At 39.0% G+C, this 15841-nt stretch overlaps 3 protein-coding genes and 1 non-coding gene across 4 annotated transcripts; 2 read left to right on the top strand and 2 right to left on the bottom strand.

The window, feature by feature from the left end:
- Positions 1 to 108: 108 nt before the first annotated feature.
- On the bottom strand, positions 109 to 2886 carry chmp4c (charged multivesicular body protein 4C). The gene is made up of 5 exons (XM_049565868.1): positions 2489 to 2886; positions 1708 to 1885; positions 1114 to 1222; positions 846 to 972; positions 109 to 618 (listed from the first exon to the last, which is right to left on the bottom strand). The coding sequence occupies exons 1-5, from the start codon at positions 2685 to 2687 to the stop codon at positions 557 to 559; spliced, it is 675 nt and encodes a 224-aa protein (XP_049421825.1). The 5' UTR covers positions 2688 to 2886; the 3' UTR covers positions 109 to 556.
- A 230-nt stretch (positions 2887 to 3116) lies between these two features.
- On the top strand, positions 3117 to 7323 carry zfand1 (zinc finger, AN1-type domain 1). The gene is made up of 8 exons (XM_049565004.1): positions 3117 to 3218; positions 3769 to 3811; positions 5289 to 5328; positions 5466 to 5593; positions 5798 to 5889; positions 6077 to 6195; positions 6339 to 6494; positions 7069 to 7323. Exons 1-8 carry the CDS (start codon positions 3164 to 3166, stop codon positions 7243 to 7245), a joined length of 810 nt encoding a protein of 269 aa, XP_049420961.1. The 5' UTR covers positions 3117 to 3163; the 3' UTR covers positions 7246 to 7323.
- A 152-nt stretch (positions 7324 to 7475) lies between these two features.
- trnar-ccg (transfer RNA arginine (anticodon CCG)) lies at positions 7476 to 7548 on the bottom strand. The gene has a single exon. It is a non-coding gene; the product is annotated as a tRNA-Arg (tRNA).
- Positions 7549 to 8287: 739 nt separating this feature from the next.
- On the top strand, positions 8288 to 14332 carry maf1b (MAF1 homolog, negative regulator of RNA polymerase III b). The gene is made up of 8 exons (XM_049564714.1): positions 8288 to 8841; positions 9240 to 9330; positions 11752 to 11883; positions 12031 to 12193; positions 12318 to 12439; positions 12571 to 12690; positions 12836 to 12928; positions 13116 to 14332. Exons 2-8 carry the CDS (start codon positions 9248 to 9250, stop codon positions 13138 to 13140), a joined length of 738 nt encoding a protein of 245 aa, XP_049420671.1. The 5' UTR covers positions 8288 to 8841; positions 9240 to 9247; the 3' UTR covers positions 13141 to 14332.
- The last annotated feature ends 1509 nt before the right edge of the window (positions 14333 to 15841 follow it).

Genomic DNA, 15841 nt, shown 5'->3' with positions numbered 1-15841 from the left:
ACCATAAAAAGTCCAACATGTGCAGGTATCATTTGTAATCCAAATGAATCTGATAACTTTCAGTGGTGGAATACTGCAAGCTGATGTAAATACAGGAATTAGACAAAATGTAGGCGACTGTTTTATTGTTGAATGTTGATAAAGCAATATTTACAACATCATGCATAATCACACTTTATTTACAGCAAATATAGATAATCATTCTGCTCTGTGTTAAAAACATCACATTCATATCCTATTACATCTTCAATAGGCCTATGAAAGTAGTGCATTCTGTACAGGCTGAATAAGAATGATCAGTGTTGTGAAAGGAAAACAGAAAACGAGAAAAGAAACATGGGCACATAAATCTTGATTCCTTCACTTTAATTTTCCAATTTCTCGATAAATATAAAGTAAATGTAAAGTGGCAAAACAAGCCAATAAGTAAAAAGCTCATTTAAAAAAAATAATGTAATGCTCTTCATTTTCCCTAAAAACCTTCAAAATTAATATAAAAGCTACAAAAGAGAGAGAGTGAGATCTGGCTAAGTCCATTAAGGCTGCCTTACTGCACTTAAGTTCCCCATGAAGCCAGCATACGCATGTCGTCATCGTCTTCAACCCTTTTCTTGGTTGCTGTGAAAACAAGAAAAAAGTTAACAACAAATGCCATCAAATTATTATCAAACATGTATCATGGTCAAAGGCTGCAAGGATCAATTTTGTTATTGATAACAATAATTGTTTGTGTCTGCCTGAGCACCTTTGCTGCAGGTCGTACCCTGTCACTTTCTCCTATCGTTTCCTGTCACTTCCCCGGTGTCACTATCAAATAAAATTACCCAATAATGTGTTGCACTTACTTGCGCGATGACTGGGCCTGGCTGAAGGCAGTTTGGAACTGGGCACGCTGGGTAGGTCGTCCACACTCTTCAAGCTTTCCTCGAGGTCTTCCTGTTCCAGCTCTTCCAGCTCTGCCAGCAGCTCGTCCTAAGAAAACACAAAAAGTACGGCGATGCATTCTTGTAAAGCAGAAAATAGTTTAGCAGGTGCAACAAAGAAAGCCCAAAGAAAGAAGACAGTGAATGCTGTAAAAGCGGATTTTGATAGAGGAACTAAAAAGGTATCAACCTCGTCATATGCCTCGCCAAAAGGTCCGGAGATGGCCTCACTGATCTCTCGGGCCACGTCCTGCTGCTCTGTGATATCCTGCATCAGATCGTCTATCTTGTTAATGTCCCTGAAAATGAAGCAAGAGAGAGATTTAAGATTAAACATCACTGTAAACTCAAATTGAAACTTCATCCTGGCCTGAAGGAATTTCTTTAAAACAGACCCCTAAATTGTATGTTTTTATATTTTTATGCAAATACAAAAATGATGGCCAACAATAAATTGTAAGGCTGCCACTAATGATTATTTCACCAAAAATTGGGATAATGATTATTTCCCCCTTTAATTTATGAATGATTTTGTCTTTTGGTATTAATACTGATAGAAATCTCAAAGGACAACAACTGAATTTGAACATTTTGATGATTTACATTATAGCTTTATGTATATAAAATATTATAATCATTCAAAACAGTAATACAAAATGAACTGTGTCACAATCATGCCAGGCCATAGGGCTTGATGGTGCACTTTCCCAGTAAGAGGATGCAGTTTTAACAAAATCCTGATCCATTTTTCTTTGTTTGTTTGTTTATGTGGCCATGTTCTCACATGTTGTCGTGGACCTTCTTCATGGCCTTGGCAGCGTAGCCCATGTTCTTCAGGACCTCTGTGTTGGTGTGCGAGTTCTCCAAAGCTTCCCTCTGGAACTCGATGGTGGAGAGCGTGCCATCGATCTGCGTGAGCTGCTGCTCCAAGCGCTTCTTCCTCTTCAAGGCCTGCAGGGCAGCTGATATAAAAAAACAGATTGTAGAAGTGTGTGACTTTTTGTAAATCTCACACCTTTCTCCTGGTACCTGCTCTTTGGTTGAGAACTTATAGTGCTGGGTGTTCACAAACAAAAGAGATAAGGTTCCTCCCTTTGCAAGGCCATGTTTATTTTTAGTCTAAGGTGATTCAGCCAGCAATGCAGCACCTCAAGGTTTCACATGAGAAACACACTGAAAACTAAAGCAGCAACATTAAAGATGAACTTATAGGTTTAATAAAATGCTGTTCTTTTTGTTTTTATGTTTGTTTGTAGCGTCACTGGTTATAAACCTGTTATACTTACTGCTACAATCAAAACCAAACTTGCTCACAGGAAGATAGTTAAAAAAAACACAAAGCACTGTAGGCCAAATACCTTATGGGGAAGTATGTGTAGCTGTGAGGTTAAGGGCCTTATTGTACCTTAAAGTATGTTAACATATTTAATACTTGTAAAGAGTTGGAATGTGATATATCCTAGTGAAAAAATTAGAAAACAATTTTAAGCCCTGGAGCACATAATAAAAGTCTGTCAAAGGCAAACAGGTGCACAGATATTTTCAGGCTAGAAAACAATTCATACCTCGCTTGTTTTTCGTGCCATGCTTCTTGGCTATAGCAAGTTCCTGCTCTATCCTTTTCTCCAGGTAGTCCTGTTTCTTCGTCAACATTTCCTCTGTTTCCCGGAGTTTGTGGATGGCCTCTTGGGGTGAGGGTCCTCCCTTCGACCGGTGGTGTTTGGAGCTCGAGCTCCCCTTGAATAATTTTGCGAAACCGCTCATTTTTTGGCACCTTTTGGTGTAAACTGCGTATGTAGCCTACCTTAAGTGTACACGGGCTCTACCTGGATACCTCACGGAGTTTCTGGAGGCGGGTGTGTTAACGAGCAGATTTTCCAGCTCGACGGCTTTGTGCTTTTTCAGTTCAAACCAGCCAGTGAACGTACCTGTCACCACACCTTTCACCGCCATCACCTGCGTGACGTAATGACACCTGGCGCCCTTCCTCCTCTTTTCTCTTGGTTGAAGCCGGCTAATAAACTAATAAACCTGTTTTTGTTTCGTGAAGGGCGTCCAAATATATATATGTAATTACAGCGTCATTAAAAAAATCAATCATGTCACACAAATAAAAAGATAAATAAAATGAATATATCGCAGTAAAACAAGTGAAGCCTAAAAAGAAAAAAAACTTGGTCACGTGGTTTCACTGCCGGGGTCAAAGTTCGTGTTGACATCCGCTCACTAGCTGCTATCTAATGGCTGAATTAGACATTGGAAAGCATTGTCAGATCGATTCCTGTAATCAGAAAGGTCAGTTTATGTTGTGTCGTAACTAGAAAGAGCAAAGATACTAACGTGTGATATTATTCTGCTGTGTGTGTTAATATAAAGCACACCGAGCGCCTCTTTAGCTTGGTTAGCCAGTGAGCTAGCTAGCTAACTAGCTTTAGCATTACATGACTGTACAGCTTCTCAGTAGCTAGCTGTTAGCTCAGCTGTTGGCTAGCAGGCTAACCGCTAACTGAAAGGTTTAAATCAGTGTTGGACACAGTGTTTAATTATCACATAAAATAAATACTTTGTATGTACTACAGTGTATTGATAAAGTGTGTTTTGCTCTTATGTATCAGTAGTTAGTGAAAGTTTCTGCCCAGATTCAAATGAGTCAGCATCACTGTTTATCAGCTGCAGTGTTTGACTTTGGCACCTAAATCTACATCTCAGACGTCAACCATTTATGTTGTTTCCAATACACAGATTTTGACAGAACTGGCATCGGTGTGTCTTGTGTTATACAGTTTGTTGTTGTTGAATTCAGCTCACAAACTAACTGAGTTTGTTCTCCACATTCTTCTTTTAGATTTCCTTCCTTTTGTTTGTGATCTCTGTAGCGGTGTTTTCTGGTAAGAATTCATCATCTTCAGGTGGAAAGAAATGTGCAGAGTTAGAGAAAGTATTCAGATCACGTACTCTAAATAACAAAATCGTTAGACCATATCATTATTCAAATAAATAATTATTAAATTAAGTAAGAATACTTAACTTAAAGAAAGACAAAATGACTCTCTTATCATAGAGCACAACTTTTATAGTAACTGAATGTTGCTGGACAGTTTAAGTCCAGCCTGGTCCCTGTTGGTGCAAGTGTGGACTTATAGTGGGAGATGTGCCCTTGAGCACCCCTAACTGCTTAGAGTGCAATTTATGTGACAGCCCTATCACTTTGCATATCCTTGAAAAATAAGAATTTCCCCATGAGGGATTAATAAAGTGCAAGATAAAGTACTTCTTTATCTTGATCACAAATAGGGATGCACAATACTATCAGCACATCATCGGTATTGGATAATACTGGCTTCAAAATAAACTAGTAGAATCTGCCAACATGCTTTTTCTTATTTTGCACTATGAATGAATATTACATGCACTGAAAAGTATTCTGTTTCATGTCTCCATCTGCTGGTGGGCCATCACGATAAGAGTATGCATGCATAATATGATGTTAATTCCACCACAGAAGAGGGAAAAAAATAAAATTAAGTGGGGCCGGAAAAGTGGTTATATCGATATTGGTATTGATTATCAACCAAATAAGTTATTATATATTGGCATATCGGATATTAGCAATAATATCATGCATCCCTTGTTGCAAAACTTTGATCAAATAGAAGCCATTCTAGATTGTATTTATTGAGTTGAAGATCATAATGATACAAAATAAAAAAAAAATGAAGGTCATGAAAGAAACAATCTCTTTATCTACATCCTCTTTTCCAACTTATTCTCTAACTTACAGAGAACACATTCTCCACACTTACAAAAAGAAAATATATGTATATGTACCAAACCAAACAACCAAAAAAAAAATGCAACAAACAGACAGATAAACAAAAATCAGAACTGACAAATCAAAACAGAACAAAAAAAGAATAGAATAAAAAGTAAAGGTTCACAGCATCACAGTTCTCAGAGGTAATCAGGTATGTTGCAGATATTGTGGCATATTGAGCACATAAAGCTACATGGAGATGTGTCTAGAGACCTCAGTCCATGCTAGTCCATATATAAGCCATTCTAACTAAAATGTTTCTTAACATTATCTGTGGAAAAAAAGAATCATGTTTGTGGATATATTGTCATCGTCAGTTTCTTTTTAGAAAATATATTGGTATTTGTATAAACATCAAAAGTCCTGTATCAGTCAGGCTTTAGTAATTACAGGTAACAGGTAAAAGCAGTGGCACAAAAGGTACAATATTTTAGAAAAAGTATGAAGTTGCATAGTATAGAAATAGTCATGTACCCTATGTCGTAAGTGATACTTTTCATGTCAGACCATTCCTCGTTTAATTTTTGATGTTTTATTTTTGTCTCTTCCAGCCGTGAGCACAGAAGCAGAGAGGCCCATTCATGTTCAGTGGTACGCTGTGTCCTAATGTCCCTCTTTGATTAGATGTACTGTTGTATTATTACATTACTGGAACAATTTTCCCTCTGTTGCATAGTTACTTCAATACTGGCTGGAATGCTTTTATATTTTCTTTGACTTTTTTTCAGGAGCCAGTGAAAAGGGAGTCTCAGGCTGTGGGTGGCAGTACAAGTTATCCATGCTCATTTCAAGACTGCAGGGGAAAAGAGGTGTTGCCAGTAGTATGTCCACACTGTGAAAAACATTTCTGTTTGGCGTAAGTTTACAGTTTCCTCTCTTTTTCTTTAATTTTTTCAAACGTCATAATTTGTTCCTCCTAGCTTATTTATTTCATACAGAAGCAGTCAAATTAAAGGGGTCACTACATTGCTCTCAATATGTATAATATATTACTATTTCATCAGTGAAACCAGTAAACTAAAACTGAAAGATTCGTATTTCTCTTGTTCTTGCCTTATAGTCATCGTCATCAAGATGATCACAAGTGTGAGAAGTTGGAGGTCCAAAAGCCTCGAATGGCAGCCACAAAGGAGCTAGTGGAAAAGATTGTTGGTTAGTTACAGCGTTGCACAGCCACTGTTGATATCTTGACAGAATGTCTTCTGTGATTCCTTGTTTGTCCACATGGGATCAGTATTAAACAAACTACTCTTTTCTTTGTCATGACTGATGTACACCTGTTTGCATCCCTTGACTTAAATTTTAATTATCTTTGGATTCCTCTCTTGCGATTTCTCAGCGTCAAAGGATGGATCCAAAAGTAAAGGACGCAGAGGAGCAAAGAACAGTGCAACAGCAGCTAAGGTGGCGTTAATGAAACTAAAGCTGCATGCTGCAGGAGACAAGGGGCTGCCACAGGTAAAATCCTATCTGTCTTTATTTTATTTATAAATGAGAGTGTGACATAACTTCCCATATTGGTATTATCTACAGTGTAACCTCTGTGTATCATCCTGTATTTATTATTTTTTCCAACTTCGTCTCCTTTTTTGGCTTTCCAGACAGAAAGAACCTATTTCCAAGTGTATCTTCCTAAAGAATCCAAAGACTCCAGCCAACCCATGTTCTTCTGTTCCAAATGGAGTGTGGGAAAAGTGGTGGATTACGCAGCCTCTCTAGCTAGCCTCAAGAACAGCAATAATGTACTGACAGCTAAGGTAACACACAGCAGAAGAGTCATTGATAATCTGGTCTGCTTCCCCTACCATCAGTCTACTCTCTCAATTCTTAAACTACATTGTCTTTACGTATTCATAATTTCCACCTCCTTAAATAAGATAAAACAGAGGTTAAAAATGTCCTCCATAACTGAGTAAATAGGTGAGCTTTGTGTGCACATATGAAATGCAGCTTTTACCCGCAAGACAGAACTCTGTTTACAGGAAGCTGGGTTAACCAGTATGACAGTGGGGCTGTAAACATCAACGCTAAGTATTGTTCCAGTACATAATGTCTGTGTACTCAAGTTTTTTTTCTTACACTTGCTGATTATAGCAAATACTGTGTGAAGCTTCTCACTGATGCTTCAGTTGTTTTCAAGACAAAATAAAAGAGGTTTTATCTCATAACACAAAGGAATCCCATATTTTACAAATATGAGAGGCTATGTTTTGTATCAAGTGTTACGAATTTGTAAACTTGCATTGAAATATTCCTGGAAAACAAAGCATAGCAGATTGTATATTTCTTGACTTAGTCTTAAAGGCGTGCCATTCTCGTCTCCATTTGCAGAAGCTGAGGTTATGTCACCCTCAGACAGGTGAAGCTTTCCGGATGGACGACAAGTTGCTCTCGCTGCTGGCTCACCCAGAAACTCCCCTGTACAACGGGGGTAATGTGATCCTGGAGTACCTGGACAATGAGTGCACAGGCCTGGAGGATGTGTCTGACTATATCACACAGACATGACAAATCAATACCAGCTACTGCATGGATGATTTCTGTATGCTATTTGTATTTTCCTCAATAAAATATTGTTTTCAAATATTTGAATTTGTAAGTGGTAGATTGCATTATGAAAAAATGAAGTTGTATGGTCAAAAGTAGTCATGCAGCATCTTTATGAACATATCATGCAAGGTACTGACTGAGTATTTCTTGCATTTGAATGAAGATGCCACATACTAATTTCGTCATCACGACCCAGGTGGGACTTGAACCCACAATCCCCAGCTCCGGAGGCTGATGCCTTATCCATTAGGCCACTGGGCCGATATCATATATTTAATTATACTGTTTATTTCACTTACAGCAAGCAGTTGGGCGATCATAGGAGGGAGTGATGACAGTTTCCATTCGGGCTCAATCTGCTATTCCTTTTTATGGAGGTCATTATGCAGTGCTGCATGCTGGAGACTATATTCAGTGTTCAATAAAATCAGTCAACAAATTTGGTGTAATTTAGTGCAGTGCAGGGTGTTGTACATCAAAAGTAAGAAATACAACTGGGCAAAAGTCAGGAAGAAGGCAAAGTGGAAGAAATCTCAAAACCTACACAAATAAATTCCAAAGAACGGGTGTGCAAAGACAATATTGGACCACTGATGTGAAGAAAATAGATCCAGAGCAAGTCAGTGACTATTTAAAATGTGTTTTTTATGAAAAAGGAAGACGGAGAATATATGCATTTATACGTATTTATATGTATTTTGATGGTTCTAGGTGACTGTGCTAAATCCAAGACAGATATGAGTTGAATAGTGAACATAAATATCTTAAACGCAAGCAAAACAACTCTGATTGTTCCGTTTTTGTTCCAGCAGCTGCGTTGCGATAAGCAGACAAGACATTTGACACAGATCTGGCCTGGGAATTGACCAAGCAAGATTTAACCAATCACGTTAGTTGTCATTTAAACGAATAGCTCAAACAGCCAATCACGTGAGGGCTTTAGTAAAAATGGGCGTGTGCGTATCTCAGCGTATATAACAGAAAAGGGGCTGGGTCTCTACACAGTGGATTCCGTTGTTTTGATGAGAATAGATGTGTTAGTAAGGTAGTCGACGATTTGCAGAAAACTTGACCCGTTTCGGTCAATTATTCCGCTCGGTAGCTCGTTAGTTGCTACTCTTCTGATCAAGTCGCTTAGAAAAAAGCGACTTGATTTAGCTAATACGAGCCTCTTTGTGAAATCAGGTCGAAAGGGATGCCGCTGCAGACAGACTCCGACGGACGCCAACAGTCTTTGGATTTAATCTCATCGCATTTAATCGGGAAGAGCAGCTTTTCTATAAATTTAAAAAGCCTCAGAATAACACATTCTCGACCGAGTGCTTTTGTAAGATGCTTAAGCTCGAGTGCGAATTAATAGCGCGGCTGTGAAGCGAAGACAGGAGCGTCAATAATACAGGGAAGCTAGCCGTTAGCTAACGTTAGCTGGCCATCAACAAAGCGGGGATCGTTAATCTTTTGCGTCACAGAGTAACCAGTTAGGTTAAGAAGACGAGCGTCTGCGGCTTGGTTTTTAAACCTGTTGTTTTCTGCCTGTGCTGAAAATATTGCTCGGTGAGTAAATTGTGTCATTATGTCGATTTACTGAACCAGGAAGACGATTTGTCAACTTCGACTGAACAGAGTGGGGGAGGGGCAGTGGTTTACAGAAAGAGGAAATAGTGTTTTGATCTAAAAAAAAAAAAAAATTGACCTCGCGGGGCGCTGTAGCTCCGCCATGCTAATTATTTATACTGTCAACAATTGTTTTCCTCACACTTTTCTAGAAATGTGTTTATTTACTGACCTCATTAGATTGGTATGGCTCTGGACATGGTAACCGTTACCATGGTACCGTTGCAAGTAGCTTTAAGTAGTAGGTAGACAGTAGACAGCCAAATACACAGAGTCAAAGTGTTCTAGTGTCCTAATATGACTTTTGACTGACATTGACTTTATGCTGCTTTTTTAAGAGACAGCAATGAAACTATTGGAAAGCTCCAGCTTTGAAGCCCTCAGCTCCCGGCTGTGTGTTGAAACAGGAGAGTCTCGCATCCTTGGCAGGTAAGAGTCACAGGCTTTCTATTGCAACATGAGCAACTGAGTGTCTACTGTCACGTATATACTGTTACACACACAAGGGCAGACTTAATGAATTGGGTCTTTACAGACTTTTTTGGCTCTATTATTTTCCAAAGACAAGCTGCCACCAGCTGTAGTTCTTGTATTTTTGCACAGAACACCCCCCCCCCCCCCCCCCCCCCAATTAGTCCTCAGTGGGTACATGCACAGGTCACCTTTCCAGGTGTGTGTGCAGATAGCATTACTGCTTCTATTAATGTAATGCAGACCTAGCAGCACACCACGAACATCATAATCATGTTTATACCAAAGTAGGAGCCACTGGAGTCAACTTTGGCTCAAGTTTTCCTTATATAGGAAATTTCCTGGCTGGTATGATGTCAATAAACGAGGAGTGTATGAGAGGTGTGGCTCGTTCAGAGATCACTGACTCTCCACATAAATGGGGGCAGTAGAACAAATAAGTACCTGCGCGTTATGCAACATTGTGATAACAGACTGCCGACCTACCAGGCAGGTTCAGAGCTTATAGTGAAAGTTAATAGCTAACTGAAAGTGCATGTTTTTGCGTTTGCAAAGTGTAAAAACACTACAGTGTGTTTTAGGTTATGTAAGGCCGACAGCAGGTTTGCAGTGACAGTGTAGTTACATAAAGGGCAGTGGGTTGTGGAGCTATGCAGCCCAGACTGAGTGCAGGGTTTTGAGTGTGGGTGGTGAAAGCAAGCCTCTGTAACTGGTTGTGACCTGGAGTGACGCACAACATGGTGTCCTCTCACACCACTCTGTGGCTATTTTGGAGACAGTTGTGAAGAGTGTTATTGGGGCGCATGGACATGCACACATAAACACATGCAATAATACTGCACGATAGCTGAGTGCTGCTGAAGCTGCCAAGGCTGCTGGTGTTTAGGCTGCTTAGTGGATTAGTGAGGCAACCCATCATAGCAGCAGGACTTGAAAGCTGCAGGCTTTAACTAAAAATGTACCCACCAGGCTTCCAGCAGATTTATTATATTCTTCTGCAGATGGGCTTTTGATTCTAGCACGTGGATAATGAATTAAACAACACAAAACTGGAATAATATACGGCACCAGAGAAAAAGTGCACAGTGCTTCTCAAAATACTTAAAACTAGAATTAAAACAACACAGCTGGTGGGCTGTGCAAAGGTCATTTGTTTGGTGCTAAAAAGTCACCAAAGTAATGTTATCATAAACAGAACATAAATAGCTAGTCCTGTAATAACTAGATACATTAAAACACAAATGCATATGCAAGCAAGCTGCTGTCTGCATTATGTACTAATGTTAACAGCTTGCTGCAGTTGTAGCATTTTTAAATAACCCTTGTAGTGTTGATAATCTTCTGTCAGCTCCGGTGTCTGCTCACAGTGTTTTGTCGGCGGGTCAGCTGTGTTGTGTATGGAAAACCAGGGCAGTTATTTCCACTGTGGTATTCGCTCCCACCCAGGGTCCCTATATTTAGGCTGGCAAGGCCAGTGAGGGTCTCAGTACAAGTCTGTCTTAAGTTGCACAACCTTTGCTCTTGCATAACCCACAGGTGGGAGGAGGCAAAATAAACAACTGCACAGCAGTCTACTCCACTCGCATATCTGTATACAGTGGCGTCTGACCCAGAAACATGAAAGCGCAAGCAGGAAATTTTTATCGCTGACATGTTCTTGTCAGGTGTTTGTGCAGATATGACTCTGAGTGGAAAGACCGGGGGCTATCTTGTCATACAGAGTTACAGGTTAAAGAGCTCTTGTCTGTGAGAATCCTTTAATAATTTCAATACCAAATCTGATTTGATACTTGTAATTTCCCCACAATAATAAAGCTGCAGAGAGTGCACATATAGCCAGACTTAATGTGATGTAATAAGTGTTAAATCCAGTGTGTTTTAAGTTTTTTAAGTTTTATAAGTTTAAATTTGAAATCTTTAATCTGACTCTTTCTCCTTGACTGCTGTAACACTGGAATTTCTCAATTATGGCATCAATAAAGGTGTATCTGATCTTATCTTATCTTATCTTTTATCTTAAATTGCTGAATTGCACCAGAATAAAGAAACACAGTCCGCCGAACTGCCTGGTTTCTGTAATATTTTATATAATAACCTTTAGTATTTATTTTTACTTGTTCATAGTATCTCTGGATAGAGAGGTAAATTTGGTCAACTGTCAGAAATGGATCAGGCTTTCTGTGTCTAAAGAAATCCATTATAATACCCAGATGTGTCCCTGATATGTTATGTAATTGTGTTTAAGTCTAATGGGCTATTAGAAAACATTTTCCCTCATCTGAAATTTCTGCCATTATGTTAACAGCACAATATTCATGTAGCACATGAATATTGGTCGCACAGTATTAAATATTTATCTATGTTGTTTTTGCCCTGCAGGATGGAGAGCTACTCCTGCAAGATGGCAGGGGATGATAAACATATGTTCAAGCAGTTCTGCCAGGAGGGGGAGCCACATGTCCTGGAGGCCCTCTCTCCCCCTCAGTCCACCAGTGCCACCAGCCCTTCACAGTGAGTACTGCAGTCCACAGTGATAGAGCAGAGTGGTTTCTTTTTAGAACACTCATCAATGACTCTGGCACTATTACACTTCATCAATATTAAGAAAAGATGATTTAGGATTTACACATTTAATTTTCCGCTTTGTTTTCTGTGCAGGCTGGGGAAGAGCAGTGAAGACGGGGAGAACCCCCTGAGTGACAAGTGTTGCAGGAAGACTCTTTTCTACCTCATCACCACACTCAACGAGTCTTTTCGGCCGGACTATGACTTCAGCGCCGCACGGGCCCACGAGTTCAGCCGAGAGCCCAGCCTCAACTGGGTTAGTATGCTGCTTCTGTAGCCGAATCTACCTTCTAAAGCACAGCAGATAAATTTAATGTCACAGATATGTTCAGAAAAGACAGGCTTTATTAAATAGCTATGTGACTGTGACCTCTCTGCAGGTGGCTAATGCAGTAAACAGCAGCCTGTATTCAGCTGTGGGAGAGGAGTTCAACTCTCTGGGGCCGGAGCTGTGGAACGCCATCGACCAAGAGATCAACCTGCAAGGCTGTGACATATACAGGTAAGTGTTTCTGTGTGTGTATACAAACATGCATGTGTGTATTATAAAGCAGATCATTTATACTGCAAAATAGTCTTTTGTTGTTGAGTTCAGCGATATTTAAGCTTGATATCTTTTATTTTGGGTCTTAGCTACAACCCTGATCTGGACTCAGACCCTTTTGGTGAAGAGGGCAGCCTCTGGTCCTTCAACTACTTCTTCTACAACAAGAAACTCAAGAGGATTGTATTCTTCACATGTCGCTCTGTCAGGTCAGCAAGCCGACACACGCTCATCAGTGTAGCACCACACATTAGAAAAATGTAATAAATATATGATCCAAAAGATGAGAGACAAAACGAATTTACTAAAAGCTGTGCATACATCTGATTGTGTACAAATCTTTCCGACCTGCAGCGTCCTGAGTGGCTATGGCCGTGACTCTCTTGACAATGAGCTGGACATGGAGCTGGATGACGAAGAGGAGATGGATGGCTTCACTGAGGACAGGTCAGACTATTATCATATATTATGATTTACAATGTTAAAGGGATTGGATTTGGCTTCTTTAAAAGTGTGAATATAAAGGATGCAGGAGGCGTTTCATTAGTATTGTTGCAGATTTCTTGTGCTAATGAAGTCCTGTGATGGAAGACACATTTAATTAATATGCATTTATATTCTTTTCCTCTACCAGGTTCCCCAGAGCCTTGTGCGTGTGAGTTTTCCTGACGGACACACCTCGGCCAAGGAATATCTAGGCTTTTCTTCGTCTCCTTCCATTTTTCACATCATGTACCCTCTTTTTGTTTTGGGTTTTTGTGGGGGGAGGGGTGTTGCTGCCTCATCCAAAGCCATTTTCACGCTTTAGATTTATGCATGTTTGAAGCCCTCTCCTCTGCTGGCAGTGAACTGTGTACCGTGAGATGGTGGACATTTTTAAAAGGCCCCACGGTAAATTCAGAGCTCCTTTTTTCTTCAGTGTGGGTTTGACCCCAAGCTCCAAGCCACCACAGCACACTTATACAAACATATAATTTTGGCTTCTCTACACCAGCCACATTTCCAGAGACCCCTTCACGGACACTTGAGAAGAATAAGGTCTTGTGATGGATGAGTGGCCAACAAAGACTGCAAAGGAATTGAGTTTCTTGAAGATGATGTCAAAAAAGAGGAGTTCGGAAAACACCAGCATCAGTGAAAACTGACAGATTAACACGTGATGATGTTCCTACCTGGGAAGGGGCTGGGTCCACGAAAACCCAGTTAAGACTGACTTACTGACCAGCTCGAAACTCATCAGTTGTTCCATTATTTGCTCTTTTTGTGTGTTGCTTTTTATGTGTGACAGTGACATTACTGTGAGGACTTTTTCAGCACTGAGTTTGACATTTAAAAACGCTGCATTTATAACTGAAACTTGTATTATTGAATCTTATAACTGCGAACGCTCGTCTCTACTTTAGGCAGTAGGGCACAGCCAAGGAAAGGATTGGCACCCGGGTTGCAGCTTAGAGAACATATCAGCTTTTAACAAATGTCCCCTTGTTTTGTTTCAGTCCACTTTTATCCAGTTTCATGGTTCATTTTATACGTTGTCTAAATCTGATATTTTTTCACTCTTGCCCTAACCCGGTTTATTCCTGGTTAACTTGTTTCTAAACGTTTGTCTTGCCAGTGTTTTCTTTGCTCATTACCTCAGTGCAGAGGCTTCATTGAAAAGTGAATGTATAGTACCATTTAAAGGAAAGCATTACAGTGAAATGGCTGATATGTTGTACATTATTTTTTAGAAATTGAGAAGCTCCTTTTACTTTCCTTACAAGTGCTTAGGAGTTGTGTCTTTTCTTGACTGCTCTGTGCTCCATTTGGCCGATATATTGCAGATGTGAATAAACTGGTGTTTGAATCACACTGAACTTGGTTCTTGTCTTTAAAAATGATAAACAGTCACTAAAATCATCATGTTGGCTTTTTTTTTTTGGTGGAAAATTGATGGTGGAAAGGGAACACCTTGGCCCAAGCTTAGAAATATTCGTCTAGTATTCCTTTGACTTAGATCTCACCATTTTCACCAAAGATGAACATTCAGGCTCATTGTTCAGGGCGTACCTGTGATGATTTAAACCTTTTTTCAGGGAAGGCTACAGTGTATTTCAGGGCATAGTAAACTGCAGTTTTATGACATACTAAAATTTCATATTTTCAGGGCATACTATACTATGACTTTTTATGACATACTACACTGACATTTTTATGACTTTTTTTATGGCATACTATCCTTTGATGTTTGGCGTTCTATACTATGACGTTTTTTGAGATTTTATGGCATACTATACTATGATGTTTTAATGACTGGCATACTATACTATGATGTTTTAATGACTGGCGTACTATACTATGATGTTTTAATGACTATGGCGTACTATACTATGTTTTTTTGACATTTTTCGACATACTATACTATGACGTTTTAATGACTGGCGTACTATACTATGACCTTTTTTTGACATTTTATGGCGTACTATACTATGATGTTTTAATGACTTTATGGCGTACTATACTATGAAGGTTTTTGACATTTTTCGACATACTATACTATGACGTTTTAATGACTGGCGTACTATACTATGACGTTTTTTGACATTTTATGGCGTATTATACTATGATGTTTTAATGACTTTATGGCGTACTATACTATGAAGGTTTTTGACGTTTTTCGACATACTAGACTATGCCGTTTTTTACTTTTTTCGACATACTACACTGTGACTTTTTTGACTTTTTCCGACATACTATACTATGAGTTTTTTCAACATACTATATGACAACTTTTTTCGACATACTATACTATGACGTTTTTAAGACTTTTTCATGGCATATATATACTATGTTTTTCCAGCTTTTTTATGGCATACTACACTATAACATTTTTACGACTTTTTTTTATGGCATACTATCCTTTGATGTTTTATGACATTTTTTTATAGCATACTTTACTATGACGTTTTAATGACTGTATGGCGTACTATACAATGAAGTTTTTTGACATTTTATGGCGTACTATGACGTTTTTTGACATTTTATGGCATACTATACCATGACTTTTCTGACATACTAGACTGTGACCTTTTTCGATATACTATACTGTGCTGTTTTTTTTTTTTACTTTTTTCAACATACTAACATACTATACTGTGACTTTTTTGACTTTTTCCGACATACTATACTATGAGTTTTTTCAACATACTATGACGTTTTTAAGACTTTTTCATGGCATACTATACTACAGTATGACGTTTTTCTGACATTTTTTTTACATACTATACCATGACTTTTTTCGACATACTATACAATGACTTTTTTCGACATACCGTACAATGACATTATTATGACTTTTTTGACTTTTTCACCATACTATAC

This window comes from Epinephelus fuscoguttatus, linkage group LG21 (assembly GCF_011397635.1).
Source record: "Epinephelus fuscoguttatus linkage group LG21, E.fuscoguttatus.final_Chr_v1".
In the NCBI taxonomy this organism is placed as follows: Eukaryota; Metazoa; Chordata; class Actinopteri; order Perciformes; family Serranidae; genus Epinephelus; species Epinephelus fuscoguttatus.
Note: the sequence above shows the minus strand (reverse complement) of the source record. Positions and strands in the feature narration are given on the sequence as shown.